The 23,938-nt window shown below is 35.5% G+C and overlaps 1 protein-coding gene across 1 annotated transcript in view; it reads left to right on the forward strand.

The window, feature by feature from the left end:
- The first annotated feature begins 2,121 nt into the window (after window positions 1-2,121).
- asic4a (acid sensing ion channel subunit family member 4a) overlaps window positions 2,122-23,938 on the forward strand; it is a 117,712-nt gene continuing 95,895 nt past the window's right edge. The window contains exon 1 of the mRNA XM_088930526.1: window positions 2,122-2,857. Coding sequence (XP_088786652.1) covers window positions 2,282-2,857 — 576 coding nt within the window. The 5' untranslated portion in view covers window positions 2,122-2,281. The remainder of the gene's footprint in view (window positions 2,858-23,938) is intronic.

Here is a 23,938-nt window from a genome sequence, read left to right on the forward strand (position 1 = left end):
CAGCCGTGAAGCCTTCTTCAGGTGTGAGCCTGAAAAAGTTCTATTATGAAGGGATTAAAAATTTATATTATGAAGGGATAATCCAGTGTATCTAAATTATACAATCTGTGACATATTAAAGAAGATCTTAACGATTGAAATGTTTAACTAATGTGAAAATCAAATAGTAACGTGTATTTTTGTACTAATGTGATGAATATTTTTGGGTGCTCAGGAGATCTGGTAGTTCAAAGCTTTTGCCTGTCATACATTTTCAATTTCTTTAGTAGACGTACATCCATAGAATAATCTAATCTTGGCTGGCTAAAGTGCTGAACTGTCTTACTATTTATATTGCATATCTGGTTAGATTATAAATGGACATCTGGATGATCTTTTCCATCTGGTATTGTATGGCTTTTCATAGCTGATTGGCTGCAAGGTCCCTGTACTGAGCAAAACTTAATGATTTTAGGTTTCCTTAAATTCAGGGTGAAGTATTGTATAAACAGACTTAACCATTTCAGTTCTCTGGGAATCCTGAAGGGGAACACCGTAGTGTTAAAGTCACTGAGCCTTTATTTGGGACTGTTAACGAGCAGATTAATCCTGTGCTAAAACAATATTCTGAGTTATACAGTATGTTTGTTGCATGGAACCAAGTCTAGGTGTTTTTTAACATTTGACAGACTATAACCTGGGTAAGGGGGAGGCACTGAATCTGTATTCTCTGGAACCTACCCTTTAGTTGCTAGAATACACTTCCTTAGTCTTTTAATATTGGGAACAGCACATTCCCCTGGCTCTCACCGAGGTTTGCTGGATTTCAATTTCACCCAAGACACAGATAAAGTCTTTACTGTATCTGTCACTATAATAACAATAGTTTTGGGGGTATGAAAACAACAACAAATGCAACCCTCACCAGTGAAACATTTTTTACTAAAACAATTATTTTCTCATCAAAATGCAATACATCTTTCAAATAGTTATATTGTAATTTCCATTACTGTGCAATTTATTCTTGTAGCCACTGAAATGATTTTAACCCAATGATGGCAAAAAGCACTTTAAAAATTTTCTGCTTTAATGAACATGTCATGTTACTTTACTGTATACTTGCTTCTGTAGTCAGCCTTTGTGTTGAGTGGAAAACAGAATGAGCTGCCTGATTTTTAACATCTTATATTCCAATGTACTGAATTTCTCTATAATGCAAGTGGGCTTCCATTTCAGCCTGAAAACTGAATATAGTAGCAGACTAATGGTTTTAATAGGGGATATGGGACAGGAAAAAGCTATCTATTTAATGCACTTTTATTATCCTGTTTTTAAATTTTGTGGACCTTCAAACATGAACACTGTGACTAAACACATTTGAAGACTAAGCAGTGCCTCTTGATGTATGCTTTTATATGTTTCCTATTTGCATAATTTTGTTTGGCAATCAGGGGAAAAAGCTATTAACACTATGAAAGCACACTGTAAAAAAGAAAAAAAGAGAAAATCGATACTTTATTTAAACATCTCTAATGTCATCTGGTTACAAATCACAAGATTTCCACTAATTTGAATTTGTGCTGGAGCCTGGTGATTCTGCCATTAATTCCTGATAAGAAAGAAGCGTTGTACTGCCTTCCTTAATCCCTGACAGATGCTTTAGCCAGATCAATAGCCTTTCACTTTTTTTTGTTCCGACGAGAAGATTGATCGCTAAGAGTTGCCTTGTGCTCGTTTCCACTTCCCTCACTCTTCATTATTGCTCCAATTAGTCACTCACTGGGGACCTCAGGGGAACATTAGAAACGGGTGACCCCCTGGGATTACCATCAAGGGGCAGCTCTCGGCAGAGATCATTTGGCACAAACTTGTCTTTCGAGAGGAAGAAAACTACTCAAACAAGTGGATTTAAGCTGGAGTCTCTTCGAAGAGAGAGGCGATGAGAAGAAGTTGCAGCTCTGGCTAGTGAGGGAGAAATAATCACAATGTTGCCTTCTCATGAATTATTAAGTAGCCCCAGGCTTCTTTTAGCACTGGTCTAAATGCTGCATTTTTATTCCTGGGTCTGAAGCGGAGAGCAGGGGTGTTTTTTTGACAGCTGTATTACTGCTGATAAGCAAGACTCGGCTAGCTGATCAAGTAGTGAGACAAGGAGCTGGCACAGCCCTGCACGCAGCAGCACAGTTCCCTTTTTTCTTTTACTAGTTGAGATCTGTTCAGAAGACAAAAGCTAGAAAGAGGGCAAGCAGAGCCAGGTTGATAGCAGTTATCTAAGTACCCGGACGCAGACCTGGCTGCCCACATGCCGATCGAATTTGTTTGCAAAATTAAATTTGCAGAGGAGGATGAGAAGCAGACAGGGAAGCAGGAAGGGGACAAGGAGAGCCTGATTGAGGAGACCTGTATACCTCCAGCAAAGGACCTGGCTGGATTTGCCAACTCCTGCTCCCTGCACGGGATTAATCATATTTTTGTTTCTGGCCGATTGGGCATCAAGCAGACCCTATGGGTGCTGGCCTTTTTGGTGTCACTTGCATTATTTTTGTGCCATGCTGCTAGGTGTGCTATTAATTACTTGGAGCACCCCCACTTCACAGCTCTGGATGAGGAGGTTAGCCGAGAGATGGTCTTCCCTGCCGTGACCATCTGTAACATCAACCGCTTTCGCTTTAATGCACTCACCGATGCCGACATTTACCACCTGACTAACTTGACTGGCTTACCACCAAAAAACAAAGATGGGCACAAAGAGGCAGATCTGATGTATCCTAAGCCCGACATGGAAGATATCTTTAACAGGACAGGACACCAGCTAGAGGAGATGCTGATGAGTTGTAACTTTAGTGGAGAAAACTGCTCTGCCAAAGACTTTACTGTGGTAAGTTTGCAAGTTTTTTGCAGTACATTATTTCAAAATTTGTAGCAGTCATTTTATCTTTAGATTTTTTTAAGAAACACACTGTAGCTTTACAGAAATGCAAAATTGTTATTTGTAGGATATTAAATACATACATTATGTTTATGCATGAACTGAGTTAAGAATGTTTCTACTAGAAATGAATACTATTGCTAAAGGAAAACTTTATAAAACTATAATTAACAGAACCAGAGCAACAGGCTAATTACAATACTTGTCTAATTATTACAATTATACACACAGTAATCTAGTATTTCATTCAAAGTAAACAGTATATACTGGAACTTCTGTTAATGGGATTTGGTCTAAGTGGCAGAGTGCTGCATATGATTTTTGTTACATTGCAGCATTCACCCTTTACAGGAAAGAACCCATGTTGTATTTGGACCTTTTAAAGATTTTTTCAGTTTTATTTATTTTAGTAGATACAGTAGTTCTCTGAAAAGAGCATGGTTCCTGGGCTTACAGCTAAGAAATAAACTGTGGTTTTATACTGCCTCTTAATGCCAGTGCTGGAGAAAGAGCATGGCAACAAAAATATCTTTAAAATATTCTCCTTCACTAGCAGTGTGGGATTGCAGTAGCTCTTTCTAAAATTTCATGAGGATAGCACTGTTTTTACTTTTGGTTGCATATGTCAGTACTAGTACTATGAAATATTTAAAGGGACACATGCATAAATCTTACTTGTCCCAAATTAGATGATAAGAATAAACCTTTTTTCAAATTATTTATATTTCTGGACCTGGAATTCTAGATTTGTTATATGTAGCATATTACAGAAACATTTTATTCTGATTTTGTTTTATTTTTAGTATACAGTATATTAAAACAGTACTTGCTTACCTGTGATTGGTATTTAAACTGCATTCCTGATAGCTGTGATCAGTATAGTTTTATTATTTTGTAAACTTAGCATTTTGCTTTGCTAAATAAAAAAAATCATTTTTTAAAAAACATTGTGTCTGACAGGTTTGTATTTATCAATTTTCAAACACATCGCAGGATTATTATAATTTTATCTCTATTATGTATTACAGTATATGTAGTTTGTTTATCCTAATATTTCTACGATTAAATACAGTATATATATTAGTATTATTCACTGAAAAATAATAAATCTGCCAAAGACCTAATGAGTAACATGCTGGTTGTATTTATAATTTACCTTACAACTGACATGCTTAGATTAAAATGCATATGGAAATTAAAGCTGTCTTTGCAAACACAAATCTACTTACAATGTCACACACAATGTTTTTCAAACTTTGCACATGTCCATTTGCAGAAAAGTATTGTTCAATGCATGTCATTTTGGTTTAGGCACTTCACTTAAAAGTGACTTCAGTAGGAATTATCAGCTTACGAAAGTTCCAGCACTCTGTTATTCATGGATTCTGATCTGCATCTGTGTGGCTGTCAGTTAGATTTGTTACAGACATCTAGTTCCCCCTCTGCATGACAAGTCATTTACCCCATCCCTATGGGCAGACAAATGTGCCAATGCTTAAAGTATTAGAATACGAAAAGGACCTTAGTCTGGTAACAGATGTTTCAACCTCTGTCAAGAACGTACTGTAGAACACTGATGTTTTTTGATTAACTCTGTGAGTTTCCTTTTGCTTAGCATTTACATGCTTTGAAGTGTACTGAAAAGGCATAATGTTTCCCAGAGCTATAAACTACATAATTGATGTAAAAGGTAGAAAAGGGTTGTGATCTCTCCTTTTTGAGAGTGTAAAGCTGTAGTGAGGTAATACGGATTTTACTATATTGAGTTCTTGTTTTGCCTGGGTGTAGTGATTTTAGTATTTCTGTTTATTAGATTCAACAGACAATTATATATTTTTACATCTTTAGGGATGTTTTTTTTATTTCTACATCATGTATGAAGCTATTTTTTTATGTGCTTTTAAATATTTTTATATTTTGCTAATCATTAATTGCTCTGAAAGCAAACCTATTAGAAATCTAAACTTTCAAAATAAGAAAAACTTACCTATTATTTTTTGGAATCTGTCTTACCATTGCTTCACTTTGGCCAAATAAACAGCATCTAAAATTCATTTTATAAAACCATATTAATATTAGTTATAAATTACTAGAAGATATACAGTGCAATACATACATTTAAATTAGGATTCAGAAAAAAATCTAATTGGTAATTATTTCAAATGGTTATTTTGTTTTTTGTTTAACAAGAGTGTATTCTTCTATAGAAATTTTGACTAATCCTTTGTCTGGCATTATTGTTATTGTAAAAAAACAAGTAGCATATTGTGGTCTAGTAGTGTAGATATTTATAGATTTAACAGATACATGTTGAAAATCCTTTTGACTTATCTTAAAATTCTCTAATGCAGCACTGGAGTGGCTGTTAGGCAAGATTTAGTATTTCTCTCTTTTCTTCAATAATATAAAATTTGGTGATATCCCAAAAAGGATTTTTTTCAATTTTTATGATTGTTTTTGCATTTTCAATTTTTTTCTGTATCATTTATAACAGATTTCTAACAAATCATTAGTGATAACCAATATATTCATCAACAGCATAATTCCAAGTGTAAAGAAAAATGTTAAAGAACTGCATAGGCCATTTAATGTATGGCTTCAGGAAGGAAGCACACCTAATAAAGTACATTCACCTCAGCTTTCTGATTGTGCTTTAGAAGAACCAAGCAGGTAGTGAAAATAGAATACTGCAAGAAAATAAAGCTATTAAATTTTGAAATACAGTATATGTTAATAATACGGTAATACCTCCTTTTTCTGTTACGGTAATGGGTTTGATAAGATCAATTCCATTTCCAAACATGCAGGAGACTTACAGTAGTGAACTATGTTAAATTCTGTGCAGATTTTTTTTTTTAAATCTGGCTCAGTGGCTTAATAATAACAAAAACACAGATTTTTATAAATCATTTTTAAGTCTCCACTGTATTGAGTTATGAGAGAAATACAATTGCAGTTAAGAAAATGCTTCATTCTGGGATACACAGGTATAACTGAAAAATGTTTTGTAGGTTTTGCCCTTAGACATCCTTGCTTTAACTCAACATGACAAGTGGTTGTATTTATTTAAGGAGTAATTAAACTAGTATATTAATTCAGAACATACAAATGCACAGTTTTGTATTATATAAAACATAGATGTAATCAGTGGTAAACTACTATTTTTAATGTATTAAATAGCGTGTTTTCTGTATTAAAATAAGCATATTTTTTCTTCTAAGATATGAGTACCACTTTAGTACTTGCTCAGTCCTACAAAATGATTACTGCTCACTTTTAAATCAGAATACCTTGTTTCATTATAGTAATTAGCACCTTCACTTTAAAGCAATATGTTTTAGTGGCACATTCTTATTAACATACCTTGAGATTTTGCTTTGAGCAAGGACAGATCCCTTCTGAATATACGCATAGTGTTAGCAATCTTGTCGAAAGATGTTGAATCAATCTCTAAAACATCATTTAGCACTCAAAGTAGGGGACATCTCACAGCTTCCTCCAGTCACTCTAATATGTAAGGTTACACTTACAAAGCAGGACTAGATTAATGCATTTGAAAAGATAATTGAATATTTAAAAACATGCAGTCTTTTTATTGAAGATGTATCAATGGTAACAATCTTTTTTATCCAAAACTCAGAATTATATAATTAACATTGAAACGTGAGCGATTTAAATCTATGTCTGTATTTGGCACCCAGTTAGTGTTTACTACAACAAAGCAAGCATACCAATTAAAGCTGTAGATTTGTTATTTCTCTTTTCTGGATTTGCATTAATCGAGTATCCATTTTAGGCTTTAAATGTCACATATAATTAAGTTACTAAGAGTTATATATGTGCACACAGGCTTCTACAGTCCTGCATGGACCCAGCAGTCTATCGTGTCCTTTCTTTCACACTGAAGTGCTTAAAGAGGAAGCGCAAAGGAAAGTAAGGGCCAATATACTGTACTATATCCAACACTGTTGTTTCACACCTTAGTGGAAGTACTGTAGAATGCAATAAGTTACAGTAAATGTATTTGTTAAAAAATGAAAATTTTTATGGTAATCTCAAAATTGAATCATATTATTTTAATTTGCATTGGTACTTCAGAAATTGTAATAATAAATGAAAAGTACTATAATTGGTAATGTGTAGCACTCTTACTCCAAATGCTTTTCAACTCATTTTATTTGGAAGGTGAAACGATACTGTGTCTTTTGTTGTATGTCTGCCAGTAGCTATTGACGGGTTCTTCATCTCTCGAGTCCCTCAGGGAACTATGAGTGTTCAAACGACATCAGGATCCCCCAGGAACTGGCTCCTGGTTGTTGTTGTTTTGATTGACCTGATTAGACAGATACAGACTTGAATGGCTTGAGCCCTACTGGAGTGCTAACATCAGCACCCCATCAATAAGCAGTATAGTACCGTGCATGGAATATCCCAAATCCATTAAAATGCTAAATTTCACAAAGGACCATTTTTATTATGTATGAATAGGCTCCATTAATAAAAATGAATGTTACCTCTTATCAAACATGATTTGTGCCTATAGTGTTTTATTAGTACATATGTAAATGTGCAATGTTACAGAGGAAAAAAGTACAAAGTAATAATAATATTATACTGTAATATAATTTCATATACCTCAATTAAATTCATTAGAAATGCAACGGATGTATACTGGATACCGTTTATGTATATACAGTAGGTTCATCAGATGTCTTCACATCTAATGAGCGAAAACAGCAAATAGATCAAAGTGCTTTATTGCCCATAGCCATAACTCAGAGTGAATTCAATTGAAATGTTATGTGGTGATATGAAGAAAGTCATGTCATCGAAAACCAACTCATCCAAAACCATTAAGAGCTGCTTGCATCAAAGAATAGGAAAGATTCAGAAGGAAAATAGGAAAAATTCAGAAGCCATTGTAGTGTCTTACCCAAACACATGCAAACATTTGACAGCTATAACAGAAGCAAAGGGAGGAGGCACTAAATATCAGGTTAGAATGTGACTGTTTTTCTCTATGCTTCATCTGTTTTTACAGTATCATATACTGTATATATATTTAGCATTCTAGAAGAACATTTTTATATTAATTTCATATTAGAGTTTTTAAATGTTTTTCTTGGATGTTAAAGGCTTTGTTGGTTTTAATAATTTATGTGGAAAATTAATTCTGTTAATGTTTTTTATGTAACCAACAGGTGTTTTAGGATTTTGCATTTTAACATTCTAAATCAGATGTTTTTCTCAAAAGGGGAGACCTTGCCATTCTCCCTTTGTGAGGGATATCTCAGGGGACAGTGTTATACTTTAAAAATGCCTCTCTTAATATACCAAAGCAATATTTCTTGTGCTGTACTTTGGTCAGAAATTCAACTGGTAACCCAAGGGAGTCATTTGCCCAGAGAAACATTTGTTTGGCTTGACGAGAACTGTACTACAGACTGTTTTTTTAGTTTCTAGAAGGTAGGTTTTGTGCAGAAGATGGATAATTACACCTAAGTTTTCATTATTTCCCCCCTTCAGATCAATATATCTTTCAGTCAAATGGGTTTCTAGCCCTTGAGCGTGATGTGTGATTAGGTTTGTTATGCCCTGCACTTTGGTTCGAGTTTGAGTTGAGATTCACGATTTCCTGTTGTGTTTATTAACATCAACAGCTGCAGAATTTGAACTAGATGCATAAATCTAAAAAATACGAAATTGTTTTGTACACAACTGGCTCTTAACCCAACACACTCAACAGGCTAACTCTGTGAGCAAAAACTCTTCATGTTTTTTAGTTTAATAAAACAGAATGTTTTCTGCTCAAATAACAAATCACTAAAAATGAAGAGAAAGTTTGCTTTTCCAAATGTATTATATATTAAAAAATCTGTTTTACTCTGAATACAGAGTAATGAGTTTTTGGTAATGTGCATCACAGCCATGCAGAATACTACTGTCACTGTGCACAGAGATAGCCAGTGAAACCAGTCATCTAACACTGTAACCACATGAGTTATGAATAACAGTCATAAATTACATGTTATTTACATGTGACATGTCACATGTAATGTGAAAACATGTTATGAAGTACAAAGGTAACACTAGAGGTGAAAAATAACTTTTCTAAATGTTTTTATACAGTATTTTAAAATATTTGATAACTATTTCTACATTATTAATAACATGTTCATGCTCAACTGCCATCAGACCAGACCCACCACTAAATATTTATGAATTAACACTACTAAATTTCATTGAACATATATCTGTCTCATTGTTTCATGAGCTTTGTTGCCTTTATGTCTAAGGGTAATAATAATTAATTTAACCAAAAAGAACATTACACTGGTGAAGCATGTTATATTGTAGATCTTTTTATGTTTTTATGTCTTTTCATGTTTTTAATGTGGTCATTTTGGTACTTGATATAAACTGTATAGATCCTATGTAGTTCTCAAGAGTTTAAGGAATTCTTGTTTTTTTTTCAAGAATTAATGATCGGTTATTTTCCTGATAAAATATCTGTTAATTTGACATTTGGAAATGTTTGATGAATGCTTTTGGAATTATTAAAAGAGTGTGGATTTTAACTGCTTAAACCATACTTGAAGTGATTGCTGTGGTTAATACAATTGAGAACTTTCAGAAGGCTTAGGAGTTAGTAAGAGGAAGTATAAAACAATATATTTGCAGTATACAGGTATTCCAACTTCATTGTCCTCTGGGCGAAATTTGTTTTACAGCATGGCCTGATATAACAATAAAACAATGAAGACAAACAATACTGTTTTTGTTTTACATTCTGTCAGCTTGCTGTTGAAGCCTCTGTGAAGATGTAGCTTGTACCTGAAGACATTTAGCTAGCAGCACCACACTTAAACTGAACATCATGCCACTGCAGGTGCCATAGAATCTGTAGTCTGCCACCACATAGAGAAAGTCCTGTAGGACACTGGATTGCATTGGAGAATGAGTATCTCCTGAACACACTCCTGTACTACTGCTTAGACCTATCAATAGAGCATACATAATTTACTTCAGTACAAATCATTTTACTGCATTATATAGATTGAAACTTTATGTATTAACCAAAGGTTATAATATTTTATATACATTTCATTGTATACTGAAACTTATGTACACACAAAGTAGTAGTTGTTAAGGGAGACTTTAACTTTCCCAACATTGATTAAAAAAAAATCTAAGGAATGTCAGAAACAGAAATCAGTTCCATCGATGCTGATTGGGGCATGACTCTCTCTGGGTCTCCCAAAGTCCACAATGAGTTCCTTTGTCTTGTTGACATTCAGGGCCAGACTATTGTCAAGGCACCATCTTGTAAGATCCTTCACCTCACTCCTCCATGCAGTCTAATTGTTGTTCTTGAACAGCCCTATAATTGTGGTGTCATTTGCAAACTTAATAGTGTGGTTGCTGCTGTAAGTGACTGTACAGTTGCAGGTGAACAAGGAGTACAGCCAAGGTCTGATAGAGCAGCCTTGGGGAGCTCCAGTGTTTAGGATTACTTAGAGGAGATATTAATGCCACCCCATGAGGTCCCACCTAATATTCACCACCTAAGGTCAGAAAATCCAGTTGTAGATATAGTTGCATAAGCCCAGATTCCTGAACTGGCAGTAACTATTATGTTAAAGAACAAGATGTAATTAATAAACAACATTCTAATATAGGTGCCCCACCTATCTAAATGTTCTAGTGCAGTATGTATTTCTAGATATATACAGTAGCATCATCAACTGACCTATTCGGGTAGTAAACAAGTTAAAGTGAATCAAAGGAGTCTGGGATAGTGCAGTTTAGGGCAATACAAGGCTTGCCGGGCACTTTATGACCACTGAAGTGAGTAACACTGGGCAGTAATCCTTCAAACAAGTTACCTTGGTCTTCTTGAGCAGTGGCACACTTGTGCTTTTCTTGAAGCACTCTGGTACAACTGATAGGGACAGAGACAGGTTAAAAATGTCTGTATATACAGGTGATAGCTGACCTGCACAGGTTTTAAGGACATTAGGGGAGACACCATCTGGGCCAGCTGCTTTACAGGTTTTCACTCTCTTAAAGGCTCTGCACACCTCATGTTCAGAGAACTGTAACTCAAAGTTCCCTGGTTCATTGGGAGCCTTGATAGTGGGCTCAGTGTTCTGAGCCTCAAAGCATTCAGCTCATCGGGTTAAAATACAAAATATTTAAGTAAACATTTCAGCACTTAAAAGGCTATTGCTCTGGGTTCTTGAAATGTCAAATTCTGCATGTTGATAAAGTGATCATTTTCAGGAGGACATAGTCATTTCATGCTCATCACACATAAAATAGTAATAGCGTGTAAACTCATGCAGCTGGAAGGTTATAGTACTGGATGTATTTATGCTGTTAATATTTTTGTGGTGTAAATAAGGGAAATAATTGCCTTGAATTGCCCTTTGTATGCAGTATATAAGATGAGATCACTTTATTGGCCATATACAATTCCTTATATTATGAATTTGTCTTTTTGTATACCCCAACTTGCTCTCCATTAGACACACAGACAGGGAGAGAGAGGCATGGGGTTAGAGTGCAGGGTCAGCCATTTATACGGTGCCCCTGGAGCAGCTGGGGTTAAGAGTAGGATTCCTCTGCCGGCCGTGGTATATGAACCGGCAACCTTCCAGCCACAGGCGCAGATCCTTAGCCACAGAGCCAACCACCCCATATATTTACCGGTCAAATTAAATTCTCGTGAATTGTCAGTGAAGGTATACACAACATCTATGGCTATACAGTAAAGAATTCTCCTGTATCAGTGAGGTTAAAACATAAGCTAAACAGTGAAGAATTCTTCTGGAGAATTAAGATGGACGTATTAGTGGATCAGGATGTTAAAACCTGGTTGTATAATAAGATTGGTGAGCATTGATTGATCATTAGCTGTGTTTGCCCTGGTACGGATTTTGACTTTATGTTTCTGTACAGAAAGAATAATTAGCCCTTCATATTTTAATAGCCAGAGTTAGAATCTGCAAGACAAATGTTTTCTTTTCTCTAACTTACCCATGTGCAATGAACTGATATGTCAGATATCATCTAGTGTTTTTTTGGGTTCTCCATCTGTGGTCATTTCCCCATCTCTACTTACTGTCCCTCACTCTCCCTTGACAGAGCAGTAAAGATTAATTTTGTTTGTCCTAATGTATGTTAATGAGAAAGTTGTGTGGATTTGATTGTCGATAACTTGAAATACAGCCATGCTCCCTAAATGCTTTTCCGTTCAATAACCTATTAAAGTTGAATCACAGATAACTTGGCACATATCAGGAAAGCAATCTGAAATGTTCGCTGACATTGATCCATGAGGAAGAGTACCTGATGTGTCCGTTAATACTATCATCCCTAGAGGGAATATTTAGACTTCTAAAAGCTTGTGCCCTTAAGACTCCACATTAACAAATAAAGTAAGCACATTATTTATGGGCAAGTAAAGAAGAAATAAAGGTGTGGTAAACAGGTCAAGGAATAATGTAATTTAATGTTGGCCAAAGTTAAAACAACATGTTAAGAATCATTCATTTTAGCTTTTGTAGCCTATGTTCACTTACCTGTATCTACATAGTTTTTCAATGTTATAACAGCAACAACAATGCTACTACTAATACTACTACTAATAATAAAACTTTCCCTGTATATCTCTAACAAACTGGCACCATTAGTCCAAACAAGCAGTACAAATTCTTCATGCAAAGTGAATTAAATTAAGATTTTCCAAAGGCATTATTTCTATAATATAATAACCTTCAAAATTTGCAATTCAACCTCAACAACTCTTGAATTTAATTTTTTTGCACTGAACTGTATCTAAACATAGTTCCTCTCTCATTTGTAAATTTTAATATAACAATCTTAATTTAAATGCTAATTTGACTCATGTGTGCTCGTGTACAGAAAGATTGTAAAATCTCTTTTAATGTAAATGCCACATTTATAAAATTACATTTTCTGTTACTTGAACCTTTCCATTGTAAGCTAAACGCAAGTAAATTTGATTATTCATAAAGCAGAAATCAAATGCATTTTTCCTATGAATGAAAGAACAAGGAAAATGATTGATGGTCTCAAACTTGTGATCTAATCTGTTTTCTTACAAATACCCATTGCATCATTTGGAATATATAAGGGTATTAATGAGCTATAGCATCTTGATCATGTTAATGTCTGTCCTTGACATTCTCATTGCATATAATGGAGGGATAATAACATGATTCTGAACAGAATTTAGAAGTCCTGGGAAGAAATAAATGTCAAAGCTCTGAACTCACAAATCATAATCTCACTTTTCTGCATGACCTTCATGGCCATTTTCCATAAAAAATGCATTTACGGCTTATTAAGGAAATTATACGTGACTCTGTAAAGCCGAAGTTTATGGGAGCACAATTAATATGTATCGGATATTTATTACAAATAAAATGTCTTTAGGACAGTTCATGATAGAAATACTCATTAAAGTAATTTATGTTTTGCACAACCAAATACAATTCAAAAGTATTTTTAAGAGAGATGGAAAAAATGTCACTCAGAAATGCATTTGTTTGTGCATACTGTACATGTATATTTTTGCTGTTTATAATGAAATGGAATCTGAAGTTCTTTCAAAACATGACTGATGGCTATCAAAGATGACAAGCTGAGAGGAAATAAGTTTCAGGAAAGCATTAATTAAAAATCAACGAATAAATTAATAGTAGCTCCAAGCTTTTTGCTTCACGATGTCTGCTATCATTAATCTAACTGCGGTGCTGTGTCATATCAAAGTCCTGGGAGTTGTTTGGGAGTTTACTTGTTAAGCTCATTCCAATTTGAAATTTTGGAAATTTGGAATGGGGGGGTTGTCTTGATGTTGTGAATTATTTTGGATGTATTGTTGGAGTTTCTTTTTTGGGGGGAGGAATCTGTCTGTATTTTGTTTAAACAACAGCAACGCAGATCCAACCAGGAAGATTCCAGAAATCCAAGACGGAAACCCACTGATCATATCCAGAGCGGATGTGTGTAAAGTTTTTAAAAAGACCAATCCACGCAAGGCTCCTGGCCCTGATGCCATCCCTGGCCGCGTTCTGAAGGCATGTGCAGACCAGCTGGCAGATGTCTTCTCGGACATATTCAATCTCTCCCTAGATCAGTCTATAGTTCCTTCCTGCTTTAAGAAAACCACCATTGTCCCTGTTCCTAAAAAATCCAGTCAGCTGCCTAAATGACTACCGCCCTGTTGCACTCACATCAGTTATCATGAAGTGCTTCGAGCGGTTGGTCAAAGCATATATCACCTCCTCACTGCCTGACACCCTAGACCCACTGCAATTTGCATACCGCCAGAGCAGGTCAACAGAAGATGCTATTGCCACTGCCCTCCATAAGAAGATGCTTAGGTGCCCACTAACACCTGGATAAGAAAGGAACATATGTGAGAATGCTGTTTGTTGATTACAGCTCAGCATTCAATACCATAGTGCCCTCAAAGCTCGTCATCAAGCTCCAGGACCTGGGACTGAACACCTCCCTCTGTAATTGGATCCTGGACTTCTTGACGGAACATCTGCAGGTGGTGAAGGTGGGCACCAACATATCCTCTACCCTGACTCTAAACACTGGAGCCCCCCAAGGCTGCGTGCTTAGTCCTGTCCTCTACTCCTTATTTACCCATGACTGTGTCACCAGGCATAACTCAAACTCCATCATCAAGTTGTGGATGATACAACAGTCATTGGCCTGATCACAGATGGTGAGGAGTCTGCATACAGGGAGGAGGTTGAAACCCTGGCAGTATGGTGCCAGGAGAACAACCTCTCTCTGAACATCAGTAAGACTAAGGAGATGACTGTGGACTATAGGAAACATCAGGGTGGAGACCACACACCTATTCACATCAATGGGACTGCAGTGGAGAGGGTCAGCAGCTTTAAGTTCCTGGGAGTTAACATCTCAGAGGATTTAACCTGGACCCACCACACCAACACCGTGGTCAAGACAGCATGGCAGCGCCTGTTCTTTCTCCGTTGGCTAAAGAAGTTCGGCATGCCATCACATATCCAGGCCAACTTCTACAGGTGCACTATTGAGAGCATCCTGACTGGTTGCATCACTGCCTGGTATGGGAGTTGCTCCACACGGGATCGCAAAGTATTGCAGAGAGTGGTGAAGTCAGCGCAGCTTATTACCAGCTGTGAGCTACCAAGCATCAAGGAGATCTACTCAGCTAGATGTCTGAAGAAGGCCAGGTCCATTCTGAAGGACCCCAGTCATCCCAGCCACAAACTGTTTTCCCTCCTACCGTCCGGTAAACAGTACCAAAGCATTCGGTCCAAGTCCAACAGACTACGGAACAGCTTCTACTTCCAGGCAATAAGACTGCTAAATAGCCAACCTGTAGCTCCTTAGCAAATCACCTGTAATGGCTACATGGACACACAATTCTCACTATATCTAGCATAACTGCACTACATGTATATATTGCATACACCATGGACACATAACAGCTCTACTCACATTGAGTTTTATTCAATTTCAAAAATGTAACCTCAATTTTGTGATTTTGGTGTTTTTGTGAATTTTTGTGATTTTTGTGAGCTCGCAGAAAAAGACATTTCATTGGCAGCAACTACTGCTGCACACCGTATTGTTGTGCATTTGATAAATAAACTTTGATTTGATTTGATTTGATTTTAAAATATATCAAATAAAAAAAAAAGGAAATTCTCATTAGTATGCATAATGTTACTCTTATTTTGGGGTCTTTTGTGCTATGAACAACATTAAACTATTTTCCCAAACCTATAGCAAAAATCAGTTTTCTAATTCTTTTATTTACTTTTTTTTCTTATTTTGGCAATCTAAAACAAACTCTAACACAAGCTATTTAATTTGGCTCTATAAATAGAAATCAACACACAGAATGCAGTAGTAAGGTATCTGGATTTTGCTATCTAAAAATCATTAAAACATTACATATCCCTAGAGAAGTTCTTTTCTTTGTCCTTATCTCTGTCTGAATTACAGTATTTTGCATGTTTCCATATGCTGCCCACTGTTATCTGACACAGTTCTTGTCAATGTTTTTCAGTATTTTATGATGTAATAACATTCATATTAATCCATTACACTGAATTTGTAGAGAAAATTAATTTGCTGTTCGCAGTATACAAATGTCCACATTTTAGGCAAGAAGGAAGCTTAAAAGAATAATTTAATTATTCTTTGGAAAACAAAAATTGATTTTTTTTTGCTGTTATTTCTTAATTTGTGAAGCACATATCTATTATTTAAGAGTATAGCTAGTGTATACAAAGTTTACATTTAGTGTAAGTATAATAGATATGGAAACCTGCAAGTTAGATATAAAATCAAGCTAGAGTAATAAAATGAAAATAAGGCATGATACAGCTGTAAGTGCAATATAAGTACCATACAAATCTAAAACACTGAATGGTAAAATCTGAAGAATTATTAAGAGTATGAAGATATTTGTATATATAAAGTGACAGAAATGAGCAAATAGTGTTTGTATGAGTTCCATTTTTACAATGAATACATGCAATGTGCAAATTACTACAGTACAGTGTAAGAGATACTGAAGGGTTTATTACTATTTTTTTGTTATTACTATTGCCATTCATAGTAATACAATAATAATTAATTGCATTCAAATAACACTTTTCATCCCAAAGAATCCCTATGCAATTTAAAAGTTAAAATACTTAATCCGTCATTTAGTGTGGTACCCACCTGGGTGATGTGTGGCAAATCCACAGCAGCCCCACTGCAGAACAAATCGAGTTGAGAACTGAGAACTTACTTCACTTGTTGTGTTAAGGGGCATACTGTACAAATTCAGAGTGGAATACAGCCAGGACACAGGATTAGATGACCTACTTTAAACCTACAAATATCTATGGGATCTTTAAGTACTAATTAGTTAGGGCTTTTATGTAACATCATAGACACCTCATTCAGAAGTCAGTCCCTTGTCTCCATCCTGAGGCAATGGAATGTAAAAACGATATCTAGTGCCTCGTCAGTACCACTTACAGCATCAATATAGTATTGAGTCAACTCTCAACTCTTAGTCAAGGTATTGGCCAAACAGAATAGTCTTGAGTTCTGATTTGTGTGGGTAGTTTATTCTACCAACCAAGATGGTATAGAAGAAATGGACAAATGAAGAGAAAGTACTGAAAATCTGTCAGAAAGGGATCTGTGCGAAAGGTGGTATAGAGAGAGATAAGAGACTGAATACACTAGGTAGGAGCTGACTGGTTGACTGTGATAGGCATAGAAAGTACTGTACTGTATGTAGAGAGGTGTACCATCTTGTCCATTAAAATATTTATTTTTATGATTCTTCAAACAGTGATAAAAAAGAATTGAGCACAGGCTAGTAAAACTATGCTTAAAATCTAACTGGTTTGCCTTTAACTTGTTTGCCCGCAAGAGGAAAAATATTATTTTGCTTTCTGCTACTAACAACTGACTTAGTAAAGCGGTAGCTGCAGTGAGAAATTGCCTTGGGGTCCAGGGCTATGGATGGGCACTGTGTCCTGTGCTGAATAGGATCTGTGTAGAATCTGAACAGAATCAAACCCACTGCTTCCATTGAATCAAGCATTTAGGTGAAGTTTTATTTGAATAATTATTATTATAATTTTAAAATTGTAGAACAATTTGCTGGATTATATCATGCATTAAGTAATAAGAAATATGAAAATGAGTAAGTAAATGAGGACATTAGGTATTTTAAAATGACTATTGTCCTTTTTTTACAATTTGCAAATGGTATTGTAAATGTAAATATTCTATATACATCATGTCATCATTTTATAGCTATTTAAATACGTGTGTTGGATGTGATGAACTTTGTGCATCTTTTTTGTTATCGATGTACTTCTCCTTTGCAGAGTTGGTTTAGAGCAGGCATCTAGTCTTTGTATAGACTTATCTTTTCCTGTTGCATCAGACTTAAGCTTTTTTCTTTCTTATCAGTTTTAATGATATTTTTCTATGTCTGTGTAGTTTGGAAAATATGCTATTGCAAGTATAATTTACTTTAAAATGAGTTCTGCAGTGGTGACTACCAATACATGAATTACATTAATTTCATTCCAATCTCAGTGACCAGCAGAAATTTATTTGCATGTGTATGTGTAACAAATACACACACACTTCATGCACAGATATTTCTGAATGTAGCTAGGATTTAAAACAGTCACTTATATACCTTATCAATTGGCAAAGCAGACAAGAATAATTATTAAGTTTCCATTAAATAGAATCATAGAGCATGGAAGTAGAGGGGAAAATAATCAGCAGTAAAAATAAATACAATTCACCAGAATACTAACAGGTATAATGAAGCACAGAAAAGGTCACCTTAACCATTCTTATTCTTACTAACAGGATGTCTCAGGGAATAAGGTATGAACCCAATAGACATAACATATATAAGAATATTGAATAATTAAAACCCTGAGTTACCAAGTGGTGAAATAAAGAGCAGAGTATTATCATCTCATCAGTATAACAATCACAGAGACAAAAGTCAGAATGAGAACAAGCAGTGCTGGGACATCATGGTCTCAAGCTCATTGCCAAGAGCCAGAATCTAAATGGGGAAGAGAATGATTGACTTGCAGGGAATCAAAACAAACACTTCCAACTGCTTAATAGCCATGACTTAAACATAGGGATTAAGTGAAAATGTTTCAAATAATTACTGTGAAAAATAAACAATCAGAAGCAAAGTATAATCAATTATTAATGGGTTTTATTTTGTTGACTATACTGAGATAATTGATTTCACATTAATTATATTTTCAACTCATTGCAGCACCTTTTCAGCTGCAGTTATGCATAGATGCTATGAGTTCATTTATAGCATGACATCTAATTTATGGGAAAAAAGTTTTAAAGAAAACTGAGGAAAAACTAATAATGTAAACATAATAAAAGCAAAGATCAATATGTTACATGACAGACAGAAAGAAAAAGGTAAGACCTACTGGGTTCTTAAGTGAAACGGTTGGTGACAGTTTGCATGCACAAAGCTCCTGTGGTGTACCATTCTGTGCTGGCTTTAGTGTGAATATCCAACCACCCCCTGATTTCTACCCTAAAGATAAATGTATGTGTTCAGTGGTGTTGAACACTAAAAGAGTCACAGGACTGAATGTATTCTCAATCAGGGAAGTATCATTAGGAGCTGCAACTGGAGTATGTGGAGCTTTGACCTTTTAAATATGTATATTAAACAAAAGAATGGTCAGTGGAGCTTGCTTTCACTCCAAAGTTCCTTTTTTTCTAGCAGAATTAATTTCTAGTTAAGGCATCAAGTAATTTCTCCAGTAATAACCATCTTGAATATGTCCTGAAATTAAGCTCTGTAGTCCTCAGTGACTTCTCTATTTAGCGTATTCAAGCTTGTTTTACATTCATAAGTTGATGAAGACATGTGAGAAATTATGTAAAAATAACATTGAAAATCAGTCTGTTCTTCAGCTCTGGTACTGCAGCATGTACTATTCCTATTAATGTAAATAGTATAAATACTGTACGTACATGTATTGAGTTAAATCTTTGAGTTCATTATTTTTTTCTCTTATATTCATAGGGATGGCAATACAGTGCTTTCTCAGTCTGGGGCAACTCCTTTTCTCATGAATATAAAGAGCTGACTCCACTCAGTACTCACCCTGTACTATAGACTAAGGATCAAGGCTGCATTATACATTCTTGTAGTTTTCAGTTTGAGCTGGTTGGATGTGTAGCATATTAAAGCATGTTAAACAAGCCTAATTCACGAGTTGCCTTACTATGTTGCATTAACCAGTTGCTTTTGATATTTAATCAGCCATCATTTTAAATTATGCTATTGGTTGGAGGCTGATCAATTATTAAATCCCTGTAATGTTTATATAGCTGATGTGCATTCAGTTGGTTTGCTGGTGGCACAAAATGAAATCTATACACATGATCTTTCTTGACCTTCACAAGTATTAAAAGCTGTTATAAATATACAAAGGAACAAGTAATAAGTTTACTCCATGCTGAAAAAAAGAAGAAAGAAAACATAACGTTTCGGCCGTGGAGCCTTCTTCGGGTGACACCTACGCATCCCACCTGAACTATAAATATACATGTAGGGATCGAAATCATTGTTTGAAAATTATTAATTATCTTAGATAGATTACAGATATTACAGAAAAAATCACTATTACTTTGGTAGGTTAAAATGCAGTATGTAATTTTAACAAAATAACACAAAGTACAAAGTAACAGCTCTTTAAACTGAATCTTAATAGCCATGCTATTTGGTAAAATATAAGCAAGTGTGAAAATCTGAAAATATGAAAAAGTTCTGACATTCTATGGATTTTTTTTGTACCGTAGCAGTGATTTCTAAATCCAATCACATTCACTAAAAAACAAGAACCTCTAAACTTATTATTCAATTTTAATGGTAACAGTCAGTATTCTAAATAATAATTCTACAGATGCAGCCATTCAAAATGCGCGGGCGATACCGCATTATTTTCCGGTATGCTGTACGCAGTCTACCGCAAGCTACCGGTAAATACCGCGAGTTACCGGTAAATACCGCTAGCAAAATAATAGTATCCGGAATTTCCGCAAGGTGGAGCTAATAAAGCTCAACCTCTCATGTTTGAGCTGTAGCCATCAAAGTCTTTAACGAAGATATTAATAATAGTATTAATAATAAATGACCTTGGACAAGCTGTAAACTCAAAGTATTGCCCTGGTCCACATTCTTTTTTTCATTGACCGTCTTTGTAAAAGTAACGCCACAGCATTTCGCAATCACGCATTTTTTTCCAATCATGCAAAGTACAGTGATTCACCATGCCTTTCACATGCTCATAAAAGAGATTGATTTAGGGACATAAACATATTACCGTATGCAAACTGTACTGTATACAGTATGTATATGTATATTTAATGTCTTAACTGTGCCCGTTTAAGTATTGAATATTCATATCTAATTTTACCACTGAAGGGAAATCTTAGTAGCTGAGCATAAAAACAATAGGAGCATACTGCAACGCGTGTGAAGGCCATAAACGATATTAATTTTGGAACATAAACATACAGTATATGGCTGGTCTCGGTACTTTAAAGAAAACATACACGAAACATGGTTTCATTATGACCAGAATCTTGAGATATTTTTAACTTGATTTACAGTATTTGAGAGGTATGTCTTAACACCGATACTACAGTGCTTAAGTACTACTCACGTATATGTTTCTAGGTTTATATTATGCATTTCATACGGTCAAATTACTTTTGAGCAACTAATAAGAAGCGCGAAACGGTATGCGTTTTACTTTCGTTTCGTGCTGGGACCCGTGGATTGATTAGAGATATCAAGTACATACAAGTCATTTTTTAAATGTTGTAGTTCGTCTTGAAAAAATGTTACGAGTACATCATCTATCAACAATTACACAGGTTCTGTTTCCATATTGCGGATTTTGGTTACGTAATATTATTTTCTAGATTTCACGTTGTGAATATATGATTTGGGCAAACAGAGCCGCAAAGAAGTACATTATGGGTTGTTGTTTTTTTTTGCAGTTTTATCTAGAACAAGCGATGCTTAAACCTTTGTCTGATTCTTGTGAAACTATCCACACGACAGTTACAGTACCTAGGAGTTGACTTCAGTGATGTCACTGATGGGATGTTTCTAAAAATCCATCCTCTGTAAAACGTCTTCTCTAGTTGTCCTGCATATGTATTCGCTAATGAAGCTGTGTGTTCTGAGCCTGGATCTCTACATTTCTGTATGAACCACCTTAGAGGGCTAAAGACAGCTTGTGTTTAAATTGAGTGTAAGGCAATTTATGCTTCTAAAGTCATGGTCAGCATTTTTGTACTGTGCTGTAAACTTGTTCTGTGCCTAGTCACATTATTTTATAGCGTTTTCATAGCGTTATCAAATCTGGTGGCGCTGTGTTAGTTTCCTGACTCCCATGTCACATGGTCTGTGATTGTAACCTGTAATACCGGTTTAATTCGTCACAGCCAGCACTCCGGTTGTAAAGTAGAAGCAGGCGAGATTTCCAGCGAAAAACACCTCCCCCTTCTTCAGGTGTGAGGGTCTTCTGCTCAGAATGAAACGCTAAAATGTAATGTAGGCTCTGAATGGGTTCTGACTTGCTTTAACAAAATATGTTTACAAATCCTTTCACCTGGCATTTTCGTAGTTAGAAATTATGGAACGCTCTGTTAAAAGCAAGGGAGTTTTTATGTCCGTTGCAGTTCTTTTGCAACATGAATATAATTATATCGTTATTAATTTCTTGAGATACGCGATTCCATATTATATTCCCTTTTAATCAAATTCTAAAAGTATGCTTGTTGACTCCGGTATCGCGTTAGTTAAAGACTTCGATGCTTAAAATGTTTAGGAGAAATGGAATACTGGTGTGTATGTTTTCTTTAAAGTACCGAGACCAGCCATATACTGTATGTTTAAGTTCCAAAATTAATATCGTTTATGGACTTCACACGCGTTGCAGTATGCTCCTATTCTTTTTATGCTCAGGCACTAAGTAAAAGGAGATGCTTCATATTGCTTGACTAATTTTAAAAACTAAGTTAGAAATGCAGACGCTCCCTCGGTGCGCTGCTCTGGTGCGCCGGCTCTTACACAGTGCCTGTCTGCCGTAAGCGTTACAATATACATACCCAACACTGCTTGTACCCATCTGTCATGCAAATAAAACACCTTGAATTGAATTGAATTGAGGGGAGAGGGGGGAATACTAAAGGCAATACTGGCTCAATACCCTCGATGGGCTTTGACGTGCTAATGCGTTGGTTTAACAGTCCGGGTGTGGCAGGCTTCCAATGTCAACTCGACTCGATTGGAAGACAATGAACGTATTTTGTGATATTTAGAAATATAAATTTGTTTGGTGCGAGTGAGGTTTTATTTAATCTCTGACCAAGGGAAACGTTTCATTTTTTCAAAGAAATGTTTGTTAAAAAATAAAGTCATAGTTCTATGGGATTCAATCACAGACCATGTGACAAGGGAGTCAGGAAACTACTCTAACACACAGCGCCACCGGATTTAATAACGCAATAAAAACGCTATAAAATAATGTGACTAGGCACAGAAAAAGTTTACAGCACAGTACAATAATAAATGCTGACCATGACTTTAGAAGCATAAATTACCTTACACTCAATTTAAACACAAGCTGTCTTTCTGTATGAACCTCTAAGCTGGTTCATACAGAAAATGTAGAAATGCATTAGCCTGATTATGATTAAAAAACACATAATTAAACACGCGTTTGCGATTTAAATCAGAACACGATTTAAATCAATATAAATGTTTATATTGTAACGCATACTGTCCAGCCTCCATTTCTCTATAAAAATTTACTCTGTTGCACACACACACACAATAGAAGGAGGAACCGCTGTCAGAAGGGAAGATATGTTCAAAATATCGCAAATATCGTTCATGTTGCGATATTTTGAAATATAAAAGTCAATTTATTGTCCATAATATCGCTATTCTATTTTTTCGAAGAAATGTTTGTTAAAAGAAAAGTCCGGCACCAGCTGGATTCGATCACACAACCTCCCAGTTGCTAGTCACGCACCTAGACCAGTCGGCTAGAAGACAGCTCGCATGAACAGGCAGGCGAAAAAGCCCTACACAGCCCTGTCGCAGCACACGAATACCGTTATTAAATTCTTTAGATACGCGATTCCATATTATATTCCCTTTTAATCAAATTCTAAAAGTATGCTTGTTGACTCCGGTATCATGTTAGTTAAAGACTTCAAAGCTTAAAATGTTTAGGGAGAAATGGAATACTGGTGTGTATTTTTTTCTTTAAAGTACCAAGACCAGCTACAGTATATACTGTATGTTTATGTTCCAAAATTAATATCGTTTATGGCCTTCACACGCGTTACAGTATGCTCCTATTCTTTTTATGCTCAGCTACTAAGATT

This window comes from Atractosteus spatula, chromosome 13 (assembly GCF_055471065.1).
Source record: "Atractosteus spatula isolate fAtrSpa1 chromosome 13, fAtrSpa1.hap1, whole genome shotgun sequence".
In the NCBI taxonomy this organism is placed as follows: domain Eukaryota; kingdom Metazoa; phylum Chordata; class Actinopteri; order Semionotiformes; family Lepisosteidae; genus Atractosteus; species Atractosteus spatula.